The following is a 24,263-nucleotide window of genomic DNA, read 5'->3' as shown; positions in this document are numbered from 1 at the left end:
CGGAAAAGGCCAAGTTACACAACGTTGTTTTCACCTCAGTTTACAGGTGAGATTTGCCCTCAAGAATCTCAGGCCCCTGAGACCTGTGGGAAAGTTTGAAGCAGTGAAGACTTACCCTTGGTAGAGGAGGATCAAATTAGCAAACATTTCAACAAATGGGACATACACACATGCATGGCACCCAATGGGGAGGCACTCACAAGGGCTGAAGGAGCCAGCCCATGTCATGGTGAGGCCACTCTTGTTGATCTTCGAGAGAACACGGTAATCTGGGATGTTCAGAGCACTGAATGTTGTTTATTTCGACTTTGCAAGGCTTTCAACACTGTCTCACATAACATCCTCACAAACAAATGGAGCAAGTAAGGACTGGATAAGTAGACAGTGAGGTGGACTGAAAATTGCCTGAACCCAGGCCAAGAGAAGAGGGTCAAAATCCAGCTGGAGGCCAGTCCCTAGTGGTGTACCCCAGTGGTCAATACTGGGACCAGCACTGTTTAACATCTTCATTATTGACAGACAGTGAGGCAGAGTGTACCTTAAATTTGGAGGAGCGGTTGATACCATAGATGGTTCTGTTGTCATTCAGAGGGCCTTGACAAGGCTGGAGAAATGGACTGACAGAACCTCATGAAGTTCCGCAAAGGGAAATGCAAAGTCCTGCACTAGGAAAGCAATTATCCCATGCACAAATCCAGGCTGGAGGCCATCTGGCTGGGAAACAGCTTGACAGAAAAGGGCATAGGGACTGTGGTGGGCATGAAGTTGAACATGAGCCAGCAATGTGCGCTTGCAAAAAAAGTGGCCACCAGCATCCAGTGGACAAAGGGAGGTGGTTATTCCCCTCAATTCAATACTGGTGAGGCAAGTTCTGGAGTGCTGTGTCCTGTTCTGGGTTCCACAGTACAAGGGACACATGGGCATACTGGAGTGAGTCCAGTGAAGGACCACAGAGATGGTTAAAAGATTGGGTCGTCTGTCATATGAGGAGAGGTTGAGAGAGCTGGAGTTGTCTAGCCTAGAGAAGAGAAGGCTTAGGGAGGATCTCTTCAATGTGTATAAATACCTGGGGGTTGGGGGGATTGGGTGGAAATAAAGTAGGAATCAGGCTCTTCTCACCCATGGCCAGAGACAGGACAAGAAGCAGTGGATACAAACTGAAATACAAGAAATTCCATCTAAGCATAAAAAGCTTTTTCACTGTGAGGGCGGTCAAATGCTGGAGTAGGTTTTCAGGAGAGATTGTGGCATCTGTGTCCTTGGAGATAATCAAACTTGACTGGATACAGCCCTGGGCAACCTAATCTAGTTGACTCTGCTTTGAGCACAAGGGTTTGACTAGGCGATCTCCAGAGGTCCTTTCCAAACTTAATTCAGAATCAGAGAGTCACAGAATACTTATTTAGCCACGGACTACACAGCACTGTAAGTACCTTTGTCATCATGTATGCAAATACCTCCTTGATGTACGCACAACTTTTCTAAGGGAATCAAATAAAAGCTTTATTGCCAGTGCTCGTTAGCAGCATCCAGTTTAGCTTGTCTTTGGTTTACAAAGACAAACCAGCAATATCAAATTATTCAAAAGGCTATATAGGCTAGCTAGGGTATAACATGATGCGATTAAAATCTAGAATTAAAGGCTGTGAATAGACCTTTCTAAAATGTTCCTATATGGTGAACTGAGCACAGAAAACGGCAGATGTATGTTTTGTGGTGTACTTATTTGTCTGCATGCATCTACAAAGTAATATCAGTTGGTTTTACCTTCTCTAATATTTTTCTTTACCATTTGTATGTCAGTTATTTAAAATAATGCAAAGATTAATATTTTTTTTCTCAGTAAAATTTTGTTATGTTTAAGAAAATAAGAGACATACCATGTTCAGCAAAAAGAGTATGCTTGGAGTTCCTGATTCTTTATTGGGTTTGGATGAAAAAAAAAGTCTTAGTCATTCATGGTCACAGTATATATTCTTTCTGTCTATAATAAGGAAACCAAAATATCCCAGTACTATTCATGGTCATGACTTCAGCGGAATTGATAGCGGAACTTGCTCCAGCCTTAGAGAAACAAGCAGGCTGCTTTCATTCTTATTCTTGACAATTGTCCTTAAAGGTGATTTAAAGTCTCCTGACGCGTGCCTTCTCTTTGGAAAGGTGGCTGACCAGTATCTTATAATGAAACACTGAAGATGACAGCGTATAATACCAGTTGTGGCTATGGTAACTTAAAATACTAAGACCTAGCTAAATTGATAAAATGTGCAGTAACTTTAAGATGAGTAGCTGGCATGTCTCAATGGAGACAAGCATAGACAACGTATTTTCTGGGAACCAGTAATTTTATGTACCTTAAAAGCCAGATGTCCCAATATGCTGTCTCTTTAAGAAGCCTGATTTTTGGGGAATGCATATGTAGGGAATTACAGATCTTTCAGACTGGCACTTAAGATTCTCAGCCACAGACTTGGATTCTGACCTGGGCATCAAGTTTCAAATTAGGTATACAGAAGTACTAATTCTGGGCCATTAAAATGAGCACTCGAGTGCCTACAATCTGCTTTGAGCTCCTGAACACAAATTAAATACTGTATTTTATCTGTTTTGCTTATATTTCAGCCATGCTGCTTGTCTTTGTTAGCCTTTAGTCTTCTATTTTCAAGCTTATTCTTGAACACATGAGCAACCTTAAATCACAGGGAATTTCTAGTTACAGTACACCTGACCATAGTGTAAGATTTAAAAAAACATGTCTTGTTTATTGAATCATTGGAAATGAAGTACCTGGTGCTCCTGAAAATTTGACTTTGACATGTCTGCACCTTTAAAAATCTGGACTTCATTTTTTTAATAGAAGCTGGGAATCTCATATAACCACATGTTGAGCTGATGCTTTAAAAAGGGTATTTAGTAGCTTAAGATCTGTAGCAATGGCAATAATTGGCATGTCTTGAGTGGAGAGTTAGCTGAAGTTGGGCATTTGTGTGTTCTCAGTTCTCACCTCAAGCTAAGCTCTTGAGTTGTGTGTCTGCCTTTAAGATACAAGTTTGAAAACGCCAAACTTTGAGTTAATTATTTAGTTCATGTGGGATACTTGAGGATTTAGGTGGGTATTAATTAATACAAGTTAATTTTATGCCTTAGACTTAAATCCTCTTAGACTTTGAGCACAATCATTTTCAACATTTCTATGTTTGTGATTACCTAAAATGGTCTTGTGGAGATTCGCAGCTCTCTAAAACAAGCATAATCCTGCAGCATGCTTGTTTTTATAGACAACATTTAGTGCTTATTAAGCTACAGAAGTAGTTTATGGTCTTTCAGGGATATGCAGACCCCTGAAAAGCCTGATCATCTCCGTAGTGCAATAAAAGGCCATGAAGTCTTCTATGTTCAGGTTACAGTTACGTTTCAGCCCCTCTAGACTTCAGGTGTGAACAAAGCAAAAAATCACATAGTGCAACTGTTGTGTTAGTGAAGCATCTTGTCCTAGCACAGTGATTTGCACAGTTCTTTCTGCCTTGCTCGTTTGGTTTGGTTGGTGATTTTTTTGCTTTACCCCCCGAACCCTAACCAAATACCTAAAGAAAAAAGCAAAATGTAAATCCCTTTGGGAGTATGATAGTGACACTGGTCCTGAGAGTGGCAAGCGTGATAAATGGGATGTATTTAGTTCTTGCTCTCCTCTATCCTCTCTCCTCTTTTAATGCTTTCATGAAGATGAATAGGCTGGGTCTATATTTTGTGGTATACCCTAGAATTACATTCCAGAAGCCACATTCAGCAGTGCCTAATGCAGACTGCATCTTAAATGCAGTCTGACACTGCGACCACTTTATCAGAAACTAGAGATACTGTTTAAAAAATTAGCCCCTGCCATTTTTGCAAATTGTCCCACGTAGCTTAAAAACTGAAATAGTTGTTAAAACCTTAGTTGTGTTTGTCTTTTTGTCTCCATCTACTTTATGCTCCTCCTTGCAAATGAGCAAGGGAGTTAAACTTCACTAGTAACGTTTAGTTTCTCTCTTCTTTGCTTTAGCTTGATGCAACATGCTGTGTGCTCGAGGAATTTCTTTTAATCCCTTTATGTGTTTACTTCTGCTCAGACTCTTACAACCTCTTAGTAACTTTGTTTGAATCCTGCTGGTTTCTGTTGACGTTTTTACATGGCCAGGCACACAACAGCGCTTTTCCAAATGACAACCTGTAAGTCAGTTTGTTAAGTAGCACAGTGAGATCCTGTTCCCTAAGTGAAATCTCCAAGTTGCTTGACAGTATGAATAACGGCATAAATATTCCTTCCATAAAATATTTATGCCTTCATTCTCTGGAAACATTTTGTTCATCTTTGGTTTTATAAAGCTTTAGTTGGGGGGAAGTATGTACTGTGAGCATCATCTTCACATGTATTTGTGCCAGGGGCCTATATTCTTTGTTTTGAGAGAGTACATCTCACATTTTTCACCAGGTAAATTAGTACTTTTCGACTACCGGTATAACAAGATTGACACTCGTTAGAAAATCTGCCTGGCGCCTCTCCTTAGCGAGAGGAATAGCCAGTAGCTGCGGACGTGGGTGCATCATACCGCAGCAGAAGAGGCAGCCAGCTCCCTGGCGTGGTGTATGCTGGTGGCTATGCTTGGGGCTGGCCATGGAGAGGGTGGCCAGGGCTCAGTGAGGGAGGTCAGGCGAGGAAGGGCTCGTGGAACTTGATCACTGGAGAGAAAGATGCTCGTGGAACTTGATCACTGGAGAGAAAGATGCTCATGGCCTTGATAGAGCTGGAGAATGGCATTGGACGTGCACATGGCAGTGAATCCCTCCTGTGTATCACAGACCCGTTAAAGCATCACAGTAGGGACGGCTGTGGTGTTATAACAGCAGTGCTGTGCTAACGAGGGAGAGTCCGTGTCTGCTGGTGGCTGGGCTTCCATTAATCATTTGTGCAGGTGGCATGCGCTGTCCTTACAGAAGATGATGTAGTAGTTTTCATCATGGTTATCTTGCAACTCCCCGAAATGAAAACGTTGCTGAGAAACTCCTGGGTATTTTGGTTGGTGTGTGGACACTGGAGAGTGGTAGTATGAAGGGTTTTACTTGTCAGCTTTGGGACATTGAAGTCCAGGAGAGGGACATCAGCAAACAGTAGGAAATGATTTGGCATGTGATGTCTTAACTCAGCCCAGGTGTTTCCATCGTGAGCATCTGACTGTGGCATAAGTGAGGTACAGACCCTTTTGTAACTAGAAGCACACACAGTATCAAAATCACAATCGTGTAGACCAAAAAAATTGAAGATAGCTGGCTTTTCTTTTTCTCAAGACTGCTGCAAACGTATTTTTCTATTGCTAGTGCCACTTTGTTTTGTGATGGTGGAAATCAGTATTTTCCATCTGTTTCATTTTATAATAAATGATGTGTCATTTGCAATATCTGCCTTAATGAGATCTGGTGTTCTAAATCCCACAAACAGAAATAAATTAGGCATTGCTTTATTTAAAATATTTTAGTAATAGATATAAAATCTAAATTTTACGGTCTTTTATATTTGCTAGTTTCTTTATCCTTGCTGTTCATCCTAAAGTTCTCTGTAAGTCTGAACCTATATAAATGTTAGCTTTGGTAGCTGTTAACATAACCTTTCTGCCTTTTTATTTAACTGCTTTCCCACTACCTAGGAAAAACAAAAGGCTTTTGATCTTCATTTAAAGTTGCAGTTTTTATCCACTGTATTGCAGCAGGTGAGAATGCTTTGTTTTGTCTGTGTCTTCTTACATCTCTTACTATGTAAGAGATGCTATAAAGTGATATTGAGGGTTTCCACATTTCCTAAGCAAAATTCTAAAACTCACAATTTTTTCCTGGAACTATCAGGCCTGAAAACTCATACCTATCAATAATCATTGCAGAAAACTGTTTTATAATTATTTTATAATCGCAGCTTGCCCTGTGTTATGATGGAAGTGATGAGCATGAAGTAGATATGTGGAGCAGACTGGCTCTCTTGTTTGGCTTTGTGATGAGAATTTGGTTTTATCAGTAACGAAGAACAGAAGACAAAGATAAGGTGTATGATCTTCCTATTCTCATATACTTGCCTAATTAATAAACTTGGAAGGAAAAAAATCAAATTTTATTTCAGCAATAAGATTTTTAGCAGTTTCTGACCATAGTGGTCTTCAAAAACCTTTCTAAGCTCCCGATTTAAAAAAATAAAACCCTTAATTCATTGCACAGATTGTACACAGTGATAAGGCACTTTTCTCACGTTGCTGCTAATGTCTATTGCTTATCATTCGTCTAGATGGAAAGAGGTTTCATATTCTGTGCTATTTGAGTCTCAGCTTATGAGAATCAGATTGAAAACAGATTTTCATTTTATTCCCTGAACAAATATATACTTATCTTGTATTTTAAAATAAATGCTATTTTTAGTATGTCGTATATAGTGGTAAACAAATTAATTCTGTAGCATTCTCTCAGTTATAAAATAAAAATCACTTTTTTGTGTCAAAAGTTGATGCTTAATTCCGCAAAACACTCAACTTTTTCTTTTTTCCTTACTCTCAGAGTTAAATGTTGTGCTATGAATTTTAGTCACCTTTTAATCATCTTGGTTTTCTTTAGTGAAAATATCAAGGATGATTTTAAAGAAAAAATATTTTTCCATTTGTGCAATGTCATCAGCCTGTGTCCATTATGGATACTCTTACAGAATCCTGTGCAGATTTTAAGATTTAAATATATCCATTTCCAGCTTGGACCATAGTTATTTCACCTCTTGGAAAATAACTTCCTTTCTCATGATTATACGCAACTTGTCTCTAGAAATAAGGTGTTACATATTATTAGGAATAGTGTCTGCAACTTCATTAGGGCAGTGGATTGAATTCATTAGTAAAAATCTAAAACCAAAAAGAGAGACTGTATTTCTCTGTGTCATACTTTAGAGAATGTCATTAGAATAATAGCTCACTCTGTAAAATAATTTAGCTTTCTTTTTCTAAACGAGTGCCCATAAATGAAGATATTGATGTTAAAGTCAAGGCGGGAAGTCTTAAACTTGCACAGCAAAGTAATTCCATAATACCGTAGTTTATCAAAGTATACTCACCTTTCCTGAAATATCAAGGCAAATTTTGGCTTTCTTTCTCAGTCTTTGTGGTAATGAGTAGTTAGGGCTCACTTTTAGGCCAAAAGATCTTGTGAAGGTCAGGGTTGATGACTGCCATTGGTGGTTGGGCATTGATGTCTCTGTTCCTACCATGCCATGGCTTGGCCAGTGTCCCAGATCTTGCTTGCCTGTGAAGGAGATGGACTTTTGGTGGGCCTTTCAGGGCCTTCCCAAAGCTGTACAATGAACTCCCAACGGGGTGGGGAGATGAGGAGGCAGATTTGGGTTTGGGTTTTGGTTTTTTTTTTTCATCAAGCTTGGATTCAGTCAGGTTACTCTGAAAAGGTGAGTCAACCAGTGGCAAAGCAGAACTTGTCTTCTCCCCAGCCCCCCTCAACTCCCTGCAAAAAAATGAGGATATCAGCTGAGAAATGGACATGCAACTGAGACCAGCTTGAGACCAGAGCTAAAAATGATTGCACTACAAGTCGTCACCGACATGGTCAATACTGCCAGGGCTGCAAGTTTCCCTTGTTCTATTTCTTGATCTAACTGTTGATGTCTACTGTTCTCTATTGAATTGCAAGTCACTGCCTCCCATGCCAGTTTAACAGAGCTTAACGATGCCATAACATGGTAGTAGCAAAAAAGAGAAAATGCTAATGCCTGAGTACATTATGGAGAAAAAATTAGCTCAAGTGATGGAGAACTTAACTACTTTAGGAGCATTAAAAATGAAAGCAATAATGTTCATGCAAAGGAAACGATGTGGAGATGTCATAGGCTGTAGAGATGTGTACAATGACTTAATGCTTACCTACACTCGGCAGTTTGGACACTTACATTGCTTCAGTTTTATCATCCTGCTTTACTTCCATTACCTTGTACAAGGATGCAAATACTGTTGTATAAAGCACCTTCCACTGTAGCATCCTTAAGTAAAAAACCAAAGGAAGTATCTGCAGCGTCAGCAGGGAAAAGAAAGAGACAGCAGAAGAGAGGGAAACGGCTAACAGCAAGCAAGAGCTAGCTTAGACCACTGAAACGTTATCTTCAGCAAAACAGGAATCCTTTCCATCTGTCCAACCTCACCTAGAAATGACAGTAAAGAAGTTTTACAAGATGCTGTTTGTTATATTCAATACACAGGCACACATATGTGTGTACGTGCTCGCACGCACACGGTTTTTTATTACTTCCTTGGTTTGAAAACTCTTCCACAAAGAACTTGGGAAATTGAGCATCTTCTTTTGACTGTGTCTTTAATGTGTTTGTGAGCGTGAACATTAATTATCATAAAAAGGGTAAATGCATGGGGTTTTTTTCATTCCATTAACCTCTTAATCCCAAATTCAGTAAAAAATGAGATTCTCATAACCAGTACAAAAATTCAAATTTGGATCAGCTGCTTCGGTTTCATTTGGGAGGGGTGATGCTAATCCAGAAGTAGGGAAGCACTGCTGAAATCAGAATGCATTCCAGTGTTTCAAGAAGAATGGTTGCACTTAGCTTTTCTGTGCTCGATATTTGTAACAGAGATTGCTTTCTGCATCTGTCACATCCATATTAGTTCTTTGACTTGCTTGACAAGACGGATGGGAGAGACTTCATCATGGCATGATAGCTGTCTCTTTGAATCCCTTACAGGTGTTAACAATGACTTTTCCTGCAAGGGCAAGATAAATTAGACAGCCAAGAGGTCTTTAGAGCAATTTGAAATGTCCACCTACCGGGATGATCTCGGTGTGCGTGTGTCTGTGAATTTTAGGTGATTTTTATAGAACCTCATAACTCCTAAGTTTGACGTGGGTGGTTGGGGAGGGGACAGGACTGTGAAGCCCTAGAAATCCAGAACACTTTTTCTTCTTTTTTTTTTTTCTTCTTTTCTTTTTTTCTTTTTTTTTCTTCTTTTTTTTTTTCCTCCTTATGCATGTTAAATAGTTATATCTGGAGTAACCTACTAGGTTTGCAAATTGGCCATTATGGAACATGAGCTCTTATAACAGCTTTTGACAGTTGCCCAAAAAAAGAGGTAATAACATATGCAAAACCATTAACTGACTATCCAGTTTTTCCAATTTGAGAACCCGTGAACTCCCCACTATCTTCTTAGTTCTCTGTAAAATGCAGCCCAGGGCAAAGCTGAGTTCTAAATACCTTTTAGCAGAAAACTAAGTTTAGTTTTAAATACGTTGAAATATTGCTTGCGCTCTAAAGTTTTGGGAGATCTACTCTTCAGATATAGTCTAAGGAATATCACTTTTGCTTGCCATGTATTTCTTTATGGTGTTTAAACTCTAGTGCTGTATCCTTCTTATACTGTAAAAGGAGATGTTTTACAAGCTTAAAGGAAAGCTTTAAGGTTGCGACTCCTGTGTCTAGATACCTGCAGGCTAGGACTGAGATACGTTTGTTGATGCAAACATTTTATGAACATGCATTTAGCTGCCTTGTGCAACATTTAATGGGAAGCAAATCTTTGGTTTTAAAAGTCAAACAGCATCTGCCACCTAAGAACTTAGCAAAATTCTAGAAAAGCTAAAAATCACATTTCTTTCTCATTGAACTTTTCTTCCCCTCTCCATTACCTACTGCGAAGGTAGGGTATTTCACTCAAAATCTTGATTTCATAAAGCTTCCCATCACCTAACACTCTACCAGGGAAATAAAACCCAAAAAACCTGTTTTGCAGTAATTGTTCTGTAATAAATGCCAATATGGATTCTCATAATCTGGTGTAAGAACACTGTTTTCTAAATTAATTTAATCTTTTTTTGGAAATCCATCATTAGCTACAAAGGATAATAAAAAGTTTAAGAAATAATGAACACTGAAGTGAAGCTACAGTTCTTCAAATGGAGATCCTACATCAGTGAAGATGATGAAGAAAGTGTAGTGTCTGGCCTTTATCCTTTTTTGTTCGCTACTCATAGAATAGAATAAGAATTAGATACTTGTAAAAGCAAATAATAAAACAAAGTAACATTGATTTCCCCTTCTGTCCTATAAAATTATTGATCTGTTTTTAACCTAATTGGCACTTGTGAAAATAAATGGAAAAAAACAGTAGGCTATTTATGGGGTTCAAGTATTTGTTCTCAGTCAGAGAGTCCTAGGCCTGCTTGTCCGGGGCTGTGTTGTCTGTCCTAACAAGCTAAAGGTCTGTGTGCTGTAGCATACTGTATTTGCTTTGTTCTCCTTCTCTTTAATCTCGTGTATCTAATTATTTTTTGTAATTTGGAGAAGTAACAGTGCTAAAGATGTCGTGATGTATTGATGCGCGACAACTGAGCACACACTGCTAAAAAAAAGTAGTTTGTCAGTAAAAGTCTTACCTAACATAAAAATGAACAGCTAATTACAAGGAAAGAGATAATAAAAGAGGTTTTCCAGTTAAACCCACCAGAGTTTGTGTGAAACAAAGGAAGGTTGTTTTTCCTATATCCTGCCTAGGAGGGCAGCTGACATGTTGTTTAATACAGTGTTTACATTAACACAGAGACATTTTTAATCAGTTATACTTTTCTGTACAGTATAATTTACTATATAGAATCCAAAGACTGACTGTTTCCTCAGTTTTGATCCTCAGATACTTTGCTTGTGGAAAAATTTACAGATTCACATGCAGGTTTGCATGTTTGTATTTGCAGGTTTGAGGAATGAATTAAATATAGGTTTAAACTTCCCACACTTTCTTTTGGCAAAGCAACACTAAAGACATTGCACATAAATTCAGTGACAATATTTGTATTGGCTTTAACAAGCTTTGGCTCCGTCTCCAAGCTGCATAGTTTGGATGTTGAGCTTCATGCTTGAGGGCACATCAGGTGAAATTTTATTGCCGTCAGAGGGGTTGTCCTGAAGTGTAAAGCCCTGTGAGAATCGTCAGAATCAGGATAGTTAGTTACAAATTACAAATCAGGAACACTGATAAAAAAGGCTTACAGTTGTTAAAAAAAAAAAAAAAACAAACACATGGATAAAACTGCATGCCTTTCCTTGGTATTTGATAGAATTTATTTAGTAAATATTAAAAAAAAAAAGGTAAACTGACATTTAAAAAAATCAGAATACAAGCGTTTACACACGTATAGCTCAATCTTTGTTTTTTGGGGCTATCATGTAATTTATAGCAAACATCTTTGTAAAATGCCATCCTGATAGGGCTGCTGAAGATTGCTCTCCTGTGTTTGCAGCTGCAGTGTGATAACTCCTGTGGATATGGAGACAGATGATTCCACATCTGTTTGCCAGTACTCAAACAGGAAGATTGTGTTTTAAAACCTGCTTAAAGCACTATTGCAAAAATATCCTTATCTAGCTCACTTGGATTTTAAAGCTGGATATTTGTATGCTCCTTAGGGGTAAGATTTGGACCATCCCTCCAGTAGAAATTGCATTGTGGAAGAATTGCACGTATACGTTATTTTGCATGCTGTATCAGTGCGCATAGGTGAAAAAGAGAGAGAGAAAAAGACAAGTAGATTCCAATTTCATCACACAGTTCTTGTGTCTGCTCGCAGCAGTTAGGCAGGTATATTGTTTTAGCATGGCTACAGCTACAGCTGTTAGCAAAGGGATTTTACGTGTTACCCCTCTGTGCTAATTTAATGCTGTTGTTTTCTCTGTCTACTCTTGTAACAAAACAGAAGTACTCTGCTGTCTCTCTCTGCAACATATCTACAGAGGTCCTGAAAGTCATCAATGCCACTGAAGAACTGATAGCAGAATCCACCAGTCCCTGTGATTTCCCAGCTGACATTCAGGACAGAGGAAGAGGGACGTTCCCACTGGGGACGGACCCCGTCAGACTCGATGAGCAGCTCACCACGCTGGAAGAAAATGTAAGAACGTGAACCAGTATGTGAAAGCATCACGCGTGTGAATGAGTGTACTTCTGTGTGTGTTTGTGTGTGCCAACTGGAAAGGGAAAGGGCACAGGCAATCAGTGGATGTTCAGGATTTTTTTGGGGTTATTAAACAAATACACAAACAGAACAAAAAGTCCTATTTCTAAGGGGTACTCAGCTGTGTTGTTGGGTTGTTTTTTTTTTAATGTGTGCTTTAAAACATTTTGGGGAGGGAGCAAGTTGGATATGTTGGTGTTTACAGCTAATTTTAGAATCCCTACCTCAAAAGTTAACTTGAGCCTTCCGAACCTCTTCAGCTGTGCGTGGCTGTGCCGTGCCTTGCTGAAACCACGCGTCTCCAAGTCCCAGCACAGCCTCGTTATTGCAAAGCCAGGCAAGGAAAGCATGTCCCCTGTCACACAGAAAAAGTGGAGGAGCTCTTCCTCCCCGCAGGCTTCCCCAGCACACTGTGCTGAGCACCCAGGGAGCCAGAGCTGCCCGCTGCTCTTTTTTAAAAAGAGTAGACTGGAGAAGACAAATTCAACAAACGTTTCTGTTTGGCCACGTCCGCATCACCCGTCCTTTTTTGTGAGTCCCTGTCATCCGCAAGGAAAAGTGTAATGCTGAATCATAGAGGGGAGTCACTACTCACTGGAAATTTTTATGCATTTGCTTAATGGAGTTGGTACACTTGTGACTTTCGATTTTCTCTTCTTCCCACATTCAACTGATTACATGTCAGTGATTTTTTCCCTTCATTAGGAGCTTTTAAAGATCTTATAGGAATCTGGGCTGTCCCATTATAACATCCTGATCAATTCAAGAAAATAGAGCCTGGTTTTCTTCAGCCCCTGGGAAACTTTCAAAGACAGAATCTGTTCTTGGGGGATAAAATCAGTTTCCTTCACAGAAACGTACTTCCACAACAGCCCCAGGCTAGGGGCTGAGGAGGAGATGGTTCATGGCAATGCCAGCCACTCCTGCCACTGGACCTGTCTTACTCCAGAGCCCTCCCACCAGTCCCACAACTCCCCAGTCCCTCTCATCACACCTTTTTTGAGTGCAAATCTCCCATCCCTACTTCGGTTTGGAGGTTCCCAAACTAGAACCTACACCTCTGAACTTCATCTGCTCCAAAACCTTTTCCATCTCAGACCTTGTCCCTCTGCCCACACCAACAGGATGCCCTCCAACCCACCCCAGAGCACCTTCACTCCTCCCCAACCAGCTGCCAGTCATAATCTGACCTCCAAAGTTCTCCTTCCCACCTCTGCTCAGCCTTCCCAGGCATCCCGCTGTGCCAGCTGAGGTGCTTCTGGTCCTCCTTGCTCCCACACACTGTCCTGGTTGCTGCCTTCTCCTGCCCTCCATCATGGAGCACCACAGCCACCTGAGCCTGCCCTGCCATGGAGCTCTGCACGCAGCGGCCATGTTCCCAGCTTCTCTCTGGGCAGGGAACTCAAAACAAACAAAATAGGCTTGGGTGTCCTCCCCGATGGGTCTGGGAGGGCAGGACAGGAGGATGTGTCCATGAGACACTGGACACGTGGCAGCTCAGATATGGCCCTCTGCAGAATGGTAAAGGCTTCCCATAGCAGTTGCTGCTCTAATGCCTGGAGAAGGGTATAAATTGAGCTTGTGGCGAGCAAAGTGCCTTCCTCATGCCACCCGCCGTGGTATCCCTTTCATTCTTACACGACAGACACGCTTCCACAACTTCTAGTTGAGTTTGATTAATTGTTTTCAGAATAATAGATGGAGATTTTCTCCCCTGTGAATACTGAAGCATCCTAGCTCCACACGCCACAGAATGCATTTGTCAGGAGAGTGAATACAGAACGAAAATCCAAGTCCAGACTGGACCACATCTTTAGAAAAAAAATAAGAAATTCCTCAGGAGGACAAAGAGCAATTTGGGGAGTTCCTTCCACATTTTTTCTGAGGAGAACTGTGTTGTAAACTATCTGAGGTGGTTTTTTTTCCCCCCCAATTACACTCTGACCATCTCTCCCATCCTTGCAGAGCTTTGGCATCTGTGGTGCCGTGGCCTCTAGTCATTCATTCAGGCCAAGCATTTCTCGCTGAGCAGAGACTGGGCACGGAGGGAGAGCATTTCGTGCTGTGGCGTTGCCCTCCTTGCAGCTTATCCCTGGTTTAGCTTCTCTCAGTTCCCTGCACAATTCATAAGGTGTCCAGCTCAGCCTTGGTGTGCCCCCACGCTGCATCATTCTCTGCCCCGCACAGGATTGGAAGTAGGTGGCAAGCCTTCATGGTTTCAAGATTTCATCACCACACTCCATAGCAAAGTTAAAGAGCCTTTAGAAATCCAGGAATCCATAACTTTTCCCAGTGCAGCTGGGGGGCACATCTGCATGCAGCACATCCTCTTTGCAGCAAATTTTGAAAGAAGTATATATAAGACAGTTCGGTTTTGCTCTCTGTAGCATTTCAGGGACGGTGCTTGCATCAGTGGGGAGAATGTAGGGCCACCTGTACCAGCACAGGTTCGGGTGGGTTTTAGTGGAGGCTGTGCATAACTAAATGGTAGTAAAATAAGTCTCCACAATCTGAATGTGAATGTATGCATAAGGACATAATTTATTGGAGACCTGCAAGTACCCTATTGCTGTTTGGAAGCACAACAATTGTTCGGGTAAAGAGAATATTCTTTAGAAAAATCTTTTCTTTAGATCTAGCTGGAAAACGTTTAATAAAATTTAAATTTAGAAAATGTAGGGGCTGATTGAGTTGCAAAAACATTGATGACCTTCCCTTCCCACATTTTTCCATCAGTCCTAATGTCTTTAGATTTTTTTTTCCCCTTTTGAAAAGTAGAACCTATTGTGCAGAGAATTTCAGCACAGCATTTAAATGCACCTTTTCTTTACCTTTCTAAAGATGTTTCTGTTCATAATGTTCCTTTTTTTTCTTTCTCTGGGCCTTTAGACATGATAGGGAAATTTAACAAATCACCTGTTAATCTGAAGTGGCTGTGGTATGTCACAAAGATGTATCATTTAAATGAATGGAAAGAATAATTAAAATCCATGAAAGCAGAATCATTTCTATTTAAGTCAGCATGTTAACTTTGTGGCCCACCTGTGTCTCCAAGTACTTCAGCAGAGATGTTAAATCAGATCACTTATTTGTTCTAGGTACATTTTTCAAAGATTTTGTGCCTGCAGTTAGACTGTGGTCTTACAAGATGCAGTTCATACAAGATGTAGTTAATTTGTTTCTTAGCAAAGTGACATGCATGAAAAAATGTGTATACATTCATGCTTCAAAACAACTGATATAAAAGAAAAAAAGAGTATTGCAAGCAATTAAGAAACAATAATAAAAAATAATGAAAATTAAACACTTAGTCTAGTCATTCTCCACCACTTTTGGTCCATAAAGTCACAGCATGGCCAGAAATTATTTGAATACCTGTTATGTCAAAGGACTGAATAACCGAGGAATTGTAGGCAGATACAATGACTTGAATGGAAAACATGTATGAAGTGAAGGTATCTGCTCAAGGATCCATTTCAGATCCTGTTTGCTTTCCCCTTGAACCATGAAGTCAGCCACAGAATATGTTTAATTCATGCTAGTTTTGTAGCACCACGGTCTTTACAGTGAGTGATGCTGCCAGTGAGGAAAACCAGAATGTCTCTTTCATTTCCATTGTGCTGTTACCAGCCTCGTGGAAACAGTCTCTTGACTGTCTCGTAAATAGGCAGAAGGTGCAGAATTTTTGCATGGGTCTGCACAATTTTAAGCACAGATGTCAAAAGCTAATGCGTGAAAATGACCCTCTTCTATAAACCAGAGACCTCCATGGGGCCATGTACCGTAGATTTCTTTGTGAAATAAAAGAAACACTTAAAACACAGTGTTTCACGAATTATTGCTCTGAGGAGCTGAATGGGAAATGAAACTTTTACTTGCAGTTATCAGAGGTATCGTAGGTGGGTCAGAATATTAAAGTTGGGGTTTTTTTATGGAAGCTCTCTAAATGATAGTCTGTTCTTCTCTTTTATGTGGCCCAGATAAGTCTGTTGACTTTCCACAGATTCTCTCCAAAGGGCCAGGAGGCGGGAAGGTTTTGGCTGCTGTATACTTGGGTGAGAGCAGGATAGGATGGAAAACTGTGTTGTAAATGTAAGCACAGTTACTCTATAAGAAATTAATCAACATATGCTGCTGAACAGTTACTCTTACACAGTTTTGATTGCCAGAAGGCATTAGGTGTGTTTCAATAACCACAGCTTTATACGAGGTGTGATATGTTGACTTTTCCCCTTGTAGACCTCGGGGGTTTTGTTATGCAATTGCCTATCAAAAACAAAAAAAAACCAAACTTTTCAGCTTCCTTTTTTTGCTGTTGAATTTGGAACAACTCTGTTTTGGAATACCATTGTAACATCTATGAAATTTGGAGTGCGACCGCCTCACGCCTCCCTTCTCTTTGCGGATGTGCGTTTTCAGATTATTCCCCCCTGACTTTCCTCTGCCCGGTAAGTCTCCCCGTAGTGGGTTATCAAGGAGGGACGCTCAAAAGCATCGTGGAAGATGCAGTCTGCTCAGACCTCCGTGCCCACAGAACAGAAATCCCAGAAATCCCAACAAAACACCTCTCCCTGCCTTGGCCCTGCAGGTGTATTTGACAGCCGGCACTGTGTACGGGCTGGAGGGGCAGCTGACCAACCTGGAGGACGCCGCCCGCAAGATCAACAGTGTTACGGCAGAATCTGAGCTGGCCGATCTGGAGGATCAGGTGGCCACAGCAGCCGCCCAAGTTCATCACGCAGAGCTTCAGGTGAGCACGGCAGCTCCTCCCTCCCTGCAGGTTTCGTGCTGCCTTGCCTCGCGCTTACCTTTTGTCTGCGCGCACTTACTTTCAATGTTCTTTTGTACCGCAGTGAACTCACGAGCCAAGGATGCTGGCTGCATCTCGGGAGCTGAGCAAAGCTTAACCGCCATGCCTAACTCAGCCCAGCCAGATGCGCTGTATTTGTTTGTTCCTTCCCCCAGCTTGTTTTCGGATGTGGGAGTGCAACAGCCTCTCTCGCTGCAATACTAATGCCGAACCTGCTCCTTGCTCCCGGGCAGCTCCCGTGGTGCGCTCTGCGTCACACGCTGTTGTCGCACTGTAAATGCAGTCTTGGGCGTTTATCTGATCAGCAGATTGTAAAGTACTTTATAAAAGAATCCAGTGTTGGTACCGTTCTGCTGAAAAAGGCCAAGGGCAGGCAGCCGCCCAGCCAAGCACAGGGCCTAGCGCTTGCAAGCCCACTTTGGGATTCAGCCGCTTACGCAGCACACATCCCCGCCAAAAGGCAATTGCTCCTGTGGGCTGCGATCTAGTGTCTCTCTAGCCGGCTCCAGAAGGTCTGGGGCTCAGGAGACAAGATGGCGATCTCGTGCTGAAAGTTGAGGGAGGTAACGCTGCCAGACCTCAAGGGGATAGCACCGCTAGCAACTCACTGCCAGTGACTTCACTGACCCGTCTGTGCCAAGCAAAGCACTCTGACCTGCCCGTGCCGGGCTTTAACGGGACGTACCCAGTTAATTTGCTCAGCAGCAGCGTGCTCCAGTTAGGACTGAGCAAAGATCTGAGAGTCTGGCATCTCTCTGATCCCAGCAGGGCACTGCTGCACTAGGCGGCGAACTGGCAGCGACGTTTTGTTGGCTTCAGTCATTATTTTACAGCAAATTTGCTAATGGGGGTGGGAGGTGAGGAGGAGAGAGGCCTAAGCTATGTGAGGAGGATGACAGAGGCCAATGGAAGGTCTTCTGCAGAATGAACAGCTTCAGGTGTCGTCGTGGATGAGGAGTCGGGTTGTACGTCTGACTTCCCTGACACTTCCTTCTCTATTTTGGCAACATTTGTTTCTGTTAGTCTCAGCATCAGCCTACTTTCCTCCCAGACGCTTCTTTTCTTGGACTTTTGGTTTTCCTAGCAATTTGGTTTCCACTGACTGTTTTTACATAGTGTGTACCTGCATTTATGCATGTTTGTGTTTAACACGTCCATTATAAATATTTAAGGTCAAATGTTTAGATTTTGTGAGGGAGGATGTGCTCGGCGTGTGCATGAAATTAATTTTGAATTAGGAAATGTGTCCCACCAAGTCACTCTTTGAATGTAGCCTTTGAAAAACAGCTTGAATGAACTCGGGATTATGCAGCTAAAGGGAACTGGGAGATGGCAGACAGGGGGTTTCTCCTCTCCTTTCTTTTTTTGCTCAAAAGGAGTAAAATGCTTCTTCCTTGGAGTCACACGGTAGGTTGGATTGTTCTTTTACTCCATCTTTACTAACAAATTAAGCCCCTCTTAACATCAGGACTAAAGAATACAGGAAAGTGTCAGAATTGCTGAAGAAATTAGCCATCTGTTTATATTTTTTGATTAAAGAGAATTTGACTGGGGGAGGGATATATTTTAGTAGTGGCATCCGCAGTAATTTTAAAACTTCTTTTTCCCCCTCCCCATCTGTCTGTCTCTCTCTTTTATTTTCTTTGAAGATTTCAGATATTGAGAGCAGAATATCAGCTCTCACTGTTGCAGGCTTGAACGTGGCTCCATGTGTTCGCCTGACAAGGAAACGGGATCAAAAGCAAACAAACCAGGTGCCAGAACATTATGTAGTATTCAAAAATACATTGGGGAAATCTTGCCTCTTTTTCTGTAATGGAGTTGAGTAATACATATGTGTTTTTTACAGATGCATACAATAGACACATCGAGACAGCAGAGGAGAAAACTTCCAGCTCCACCAATAAAAGGTGCACATAAGTTATGTACATCCTATATAGAGTCTGTCTTTATCAGGTTCAAGATAAGGTACAGATCAGCAAAGCAGGGGAAAGATTAAGTCATCAAATGAACAGAGAAAGCCTAAATATGTCCACCCTCCTCATTTCCCATTGTACTTCCATTACATAAAATACCCATTTGTCACATTAAAAAGCATCATCGCCTTCCGTGGAAGTTGTGACAGTGGCAAATTAATAGGAGCAGAAGCAGAAGGCTGGGGAAAGCAAATGAGAAATGCTGAATACTTGCCCTGCAGCAGGGACGCTGCTACACTGGCATGCCCGGGCTTAGGCTGTGAGGCCCATGCAGTCACGGTGTTTAATTACCAAAACCCAGTTACCACCAACCACAAGCCACCATTGCTTTATTAAAGCCTCTGTCTGCTGATTCTGGTCCATATGGTGTGCCTCAGAGATGTTCCTGGTATGTTAGGCTATGGCTGTGAATTGGCTTTAGAAAATAAAGTGCTTTTTTCTTTCATGTTTTCTCTTTTTTTTTTTTTTTTTTAACGCCACAATGCATTATCTCCGACAATTCCAGGGCCTGCTTCACCTTGCATTGCTCTTGTTTTACTCTTGTGTAATTCTACTGATTGACACGGCCTCAAACTTTAATAAATCTGGAGTATCACAGCCTGCTGTTTTACATTTAAATTAAATAAAAATAAAAAATAAATCCAGCTTTCCTCACATGTCTTAGGGGAAGTTTTATCTCTCTAGAAGCTGTGAGTCTTCAGGAGTATTGTTACACCTGCTTCAATCTGTTATGTGAAAAATCTCTCCTTTTGTACTTTTCCCAGGTGACAAAATAGATGGTTCTCCAGTTACCACTGTCAGAACATTTAACAGAAACTTCATGCTTCAAGGGTCTCTAACACAAAGAACTAAAGAGAGGAAAAGCACTGCCAAGGACTTAATGGTAACTTCGTAACAGATGTTTTTAAAACAGCTGTAAAAAACAGTAAATAGAGAGACAGTGGTATCTGCGTAGGCAGCTGTATTTCAGCATCTTCACAAAATTTGCCTTAATAGTTTGAGGAAAAAGAATAGAGACCACTGAGGCAGCTCTGAACAAATATGACCAGTGTCCTTGGAAGCTGTCTGACTGTATGCCATCGTATAGCAGCTATGCGCTCCTGAACACCAGCCTGCGTGAACATATTCTGGCTGTCAGGTCTCCAGGAATGTGCTACCCTTATTTTTAAAAATAGTAATAAAAAAAAAAAACCACAAACAAACAAAAAACCCCAAGAAATAAATTATTGCTCCCCTGCAATTCATGCTTTTGAACCAGACTCTCACGGAACCAGCTGCACACTGTAGTCACGGGAGTCATCTTGAATCTCGCTAATTTTTGAGAAATGTTCAAATGCTGCCTAAGTGGAATTATTTAAGGGGTAGAGGGACCACGCGTTGGCCCTGCAGGATTTGGGCAAACAGGCTTCACTGGACAGCTGTCAGTCATTTCCTCTAGAGCAGCTGTAGAGGGATAAGGAAAAAAGCTGACTGTCCCAAAGCAGTCTGCCACTAGATATGTGGAAGATAGGTGGGGAGGTGAGGAGGAGAAGGACCTTCTCCCTAGAAGCTTCAGCAAGCTTGTTTTGTGTTTTGCTCATGTTTTCTTTCTTTCCTGTCCCTCTCCATTCTAGGAACCTGCTATAGGATCTGCTGTGATGTACTAAACTTACACTTCCCTACTGCCAATAACACACTGCCTAAGGCTGTACACTAGAGTGCCTTTACTTAACAGCCATTGTGTATGTCCAGCTGAAAATGGACCCTCAAGAACCCACAATGCCTCAGTTATAGGGCTTCGTTTGGATACCTCACTGAGAAAGCTGTCCAAGTCTTCAGCATTGTGGTCTGCTAAAGGAAACTCTGCCTTAAAGTTCTCACAAGACTCTAGAAAGGATGCTGAGTTTCAAAAGCAAGGCTCCACATTTTAAGATGCACTTTTTCTCCCCATTGATTGTACTAAAGTATGTCGTCTTTAAACTGCAGTATGTTTTTGTAGACTCAGTCAATCATAATTACAGGCCAATATTTCATACAAAAAGAATGAACAAAGCAGACCTGTGATCCATATCTGCTGCCCTCTTACTGTTCACACAGACATCCATCTTGTCGAGCAATATGAACAACTCTGTGCAGTGTGTGCTGCTTTTCAATTGCATGGTGGGAGCGGAGAATCAGCGTACCGAGCTCTGCTCCCAGTGAGTCAGTGCAAGTTTTGACTGGGTTTGTAGGAGGAGATGCGATGTGCAAAGACTTCGCTGTTCACTGAGGGTACGTCTGGCAGAGTCAATGTTCTAGCTCTTGGTGTATTTTGCTCTTGGTGGTAGGGGGGTACATGGATGTCATGTTGAACCGTGAATTGGTGGCAGCACATGTGGACCAGATGTCTGTTGAGTTACGATCCTGGCATCTGGAAATATCTGCTGTGAAACCCACACCTTTGTATGTCTCGGTCTTCTTGGGTAGCATTGTCCGCTTGGTGATGTCCAACCACGCTGTAGTTCAGAATAAATTCTGACCAAATCTTTAAGATTGGAAAAAGAAAGTAAAAGTATTGTGGATGAGATCTCTCTGACTGCCTGGTGGTTGTAGGGTGGCTGCAACCTGTAAGAGATTCCCTTCTGCGGTTTCCTGGCTTTTCTGAGGAGGGGGCAAACGTAGCCCAGACACCTCTTCCTTTACTAGTCTGTAGGCAACATAGTAGCTGGGGCCTGTCACTGGTGCCATGTGCATCCCACTACCATTGGACCACTGTGAATTGGATCGGGAATACTAAAATTTCTTCTTTCATTTATTGAGACCTTTGAAAGGTGAGCCAATCTAGAAGACCCTCGAGCAGATGCCCAGGAGGGAAGATGCTGCTTGTGAGGTATCCCTCTCACCCTGTTTTGGGTGGACATAGCCAATTTGTGGTACTTTTTGCTCTGAAGAATATGAAGGAGTTCCTTAGAGGAGGTGATAAGCCAGTGAATCCCTTATCTTCCACACAAAGTGCAGAGCAAGTACCCAAACGCAGACCGGGTTGATGTGAAAGGTGCTATGGGCTGGCAAGTTCCCCCTCGGCACTAAGGAGTGATGAGAGCAGTGAGTAGCAGGGGAGGAGGAGACCTGCCATGCAGCCCAGAAAGCACTCCCCTTGGACACCAGGCCATGAAATGTCTATGGTTGGGCAAATATGAGCATAACTGGGCAAATTTCCTGTCTAGGCTGGATTTAGGGAGGGCAGGTGAAGAATGACTGAATGGGACGGTTAGAAGAACAGTGCCAGTTGCAGATCTGCCACTCACATTTGACATCTAGCTTGTCAGTACTCTGATGTCCAGCTGCACGTAAGGAACCCTCAGAATAGACACAACCATCTTCCCACCTAGAATGCATAAGCGTCACTCCATCCCTTCAAGGACTTTCCACCTGCCCGAGATCTGACCCGATGTGTTCATTCTGGGTGAAATTATGCCGCCTTTTACTCTCACACAAGTTCTCTGGAATTGGTTTGCAGACATGTGAGAGCAGAATTTGGCCCACTCTGTTTAATATATAAATATATATATAAAACAAATAGATTTTATTTATATATGCAATCCAGTAAAGGAAATTAAACAGAGTAGGATGCCTAGTAATTTTTTTTTTGTTATCCAGTCTCCTCCTCCTTCCTTGACTGTTCTCGTGTATGTATACAATACATTCCCAGGTTCTGGTTTATGCAGGTATGCGTGTTATGAAATGTCATTAATGGTGGTTGGTCTACATATTCGTCTAATAAATAATAACTAATATTGTGTATGTAATATCAATACAGACATGACTAATTTTAATAGAATAACTCTTTGGCTTTTGTTCTGTTAGTGTGACTTAAACAAGCCAACAAAGTTTGGAATAGATTGTTTTCCTTAAGAGGCATGAAAAGCAATTATTATCGTGTTACAATGTTAAAATATTCAGTCTTCTTTGACAGAAAAATGTGTACTGTGTAGGCATTGCAAAAAAAAAAAAAAAAGAAAAAAAAATCCCACCTGCTATAAGGCATTTGAATTTTTACAAATGTTTATTGTGCCAAATATGTGCAAAGATATAATTTACTGTTTTAAAAAAAATCATAAAAGCATATGTTATAGCACACAAAGAATTATTTTGTCATCAAGTGATTTCAATCTTTAGTGTTAATATTTATATTTAGATTAATTTTTATAAATGAAAATATTTTAATGGGTAAAATGAAGACTATATGATCTATTTGATTAAGTCTGAGTGAATATTAAGCTTGCCTTGTTGTTGTTATCTGCATACTCACCGAGAATTATTGTCAAGAGAAATTATAAGAGTAAAAGCAATTTATGAAAAGAATGCCTTTTCAAGGAGTTGATTCATAAAGAAAAACCAAAAGTTCCTGTCTGTTGTTTGGATTTATGTGCACTTTGGCCAGGAGGCGTGCGGGACGCGATGCCGCGCACAGAACTCAGGTCCTGCCTGTCCACAAATGACCCGTCCCCCGGCAAACCCAGGAGACTCGCAACGCTGCAGAATTACCTTGGTTAGCTGAGGGGAAGAATACACCTTAATGCACTTGGTTCCGATTTTTTTTCCACTGGGGTGGGAGAGATCCTGTTAGGAACATTTGATGGTTAGTCTCCTCCAAACTGCCAAGTCTGTTGGGCGAAATACCATCTCAAGCAGAATTTGTATAACTCTCACTGGGATCGCTACCAAAAAACCGAGCAAGAACCCCACTGATAATCTTAGTCTAGTATTTCCAAAGTCACACACGATGAATGCTGATCAAAATATTTATCAGCACATGTTCTCCACCATGAAGGCGTTCATTTTAACTAGCATGTTTTAAGTAACATTTTGGGTGTTATACATTGTATTATAAATAGGAGTAACTACCTTATTACAATAAAAATCCACTCCTTGCTGACAGGCCATTCACAAAGAAAACAAAAAGGGTTATCTGCAATGATTAATTCAACCACTACTAAATTTTTGTAGTAATTGTAACAAAGCACAACTAGAAATGCAAGATCATTCTAATTTGTCTTTCGCAGAATGATTCATGGCCTGGATTTAACTTTCAGTCATCACCTAAATTGTAAACTGTTTTTTGGATGTATGCCATAGATTAAACTGCATTTGAATATTATTGCTGGTAATAGTTATTAATCAAGAATAAACATAGTGTAAATAACACTTCCAATTGAAATTAATATAACGAAGTTAATTACCGTGGCAAACACGAGCACTGAGCCACAGCCCCAGGCTTACATTGATGTGGACTAATGTAGTAGATAGTACATCGCTTGTGGTCCTCAAAGAGTGACCTTAGCTTGATGAGGTAACGTACTTACAAACAACTACATTGTTTTAAAGGAAATCAGCTAATTTAGGCCCTTACCCCTTTTGGATAACGGTGCTGCAGCAGGCACAAAACTACTCTGAAGAGTTTAATTAGCCAATTATTTTTTTTTCTTCAGCAG

At 41.2% G+C, this 24,263-nt stretch overlaps 1 protein-coding gene across 1 annotated transcript in view; it reads left to right on the top strand.

The window, feature by feature from the left end:
* The window catches only part of MYRIP (myosin VIIA and Rab interacting protein), a 218,693-nt gene extending 198,237 nt beyond the window's left edge, over window positions 1–20,456 (top strand). Inside the window, exons 11-16 of the mRNA XM_009895027.1 lie at window positions 11,767–11,961; window positions 16,613–16,774; window positions 18,484–18,588; window positions 18,684–18,744; window positions 19,575–19,693; window positions 20,424–20,456. Of these exons, the coding sequence (XP_009893329.1) occupies window positions 11,767–11,961; window positions 16,613–16,774; window positions 18,484–18,588; window positions 18,684–18,744; window positions 19,575–19,693; window positions 20,424–20,456 (675 nt within the window). The remainder of the gene's footprint in view (window positions 1–11,766; window positions 11,962–16,612; window positions 16,775–18,483; window positions 18,589–18,683; window positions 18,745–19,574; window positions 19,694–20,423) is intronic.
* The last annotated feature ends 3,807 nt before the right edge of the window (window positions 20,457–24,263 follow it).

This window comes from Charadrius vociferus, unplaced genomic scaffold (assembly GCF_000708025.1).
Source record: "Charadrius vociferus isolate BGI_N301 unplaced genomic scaffold, ASM70802v2 scaffold51, whole genome shotgun sequence".
Taxonomy (NCBI): Eukaryota; Metazoa; Chordata; class Aves; order Charadriiformes; family Charadriidae; genus Charadrius; species Charadrius vociferus.
The sequence above is the reverse complement of the archived record's forward strand: the minus strand, read 5'-3'. Positions and strand labels throughout refer to the sequence as shown.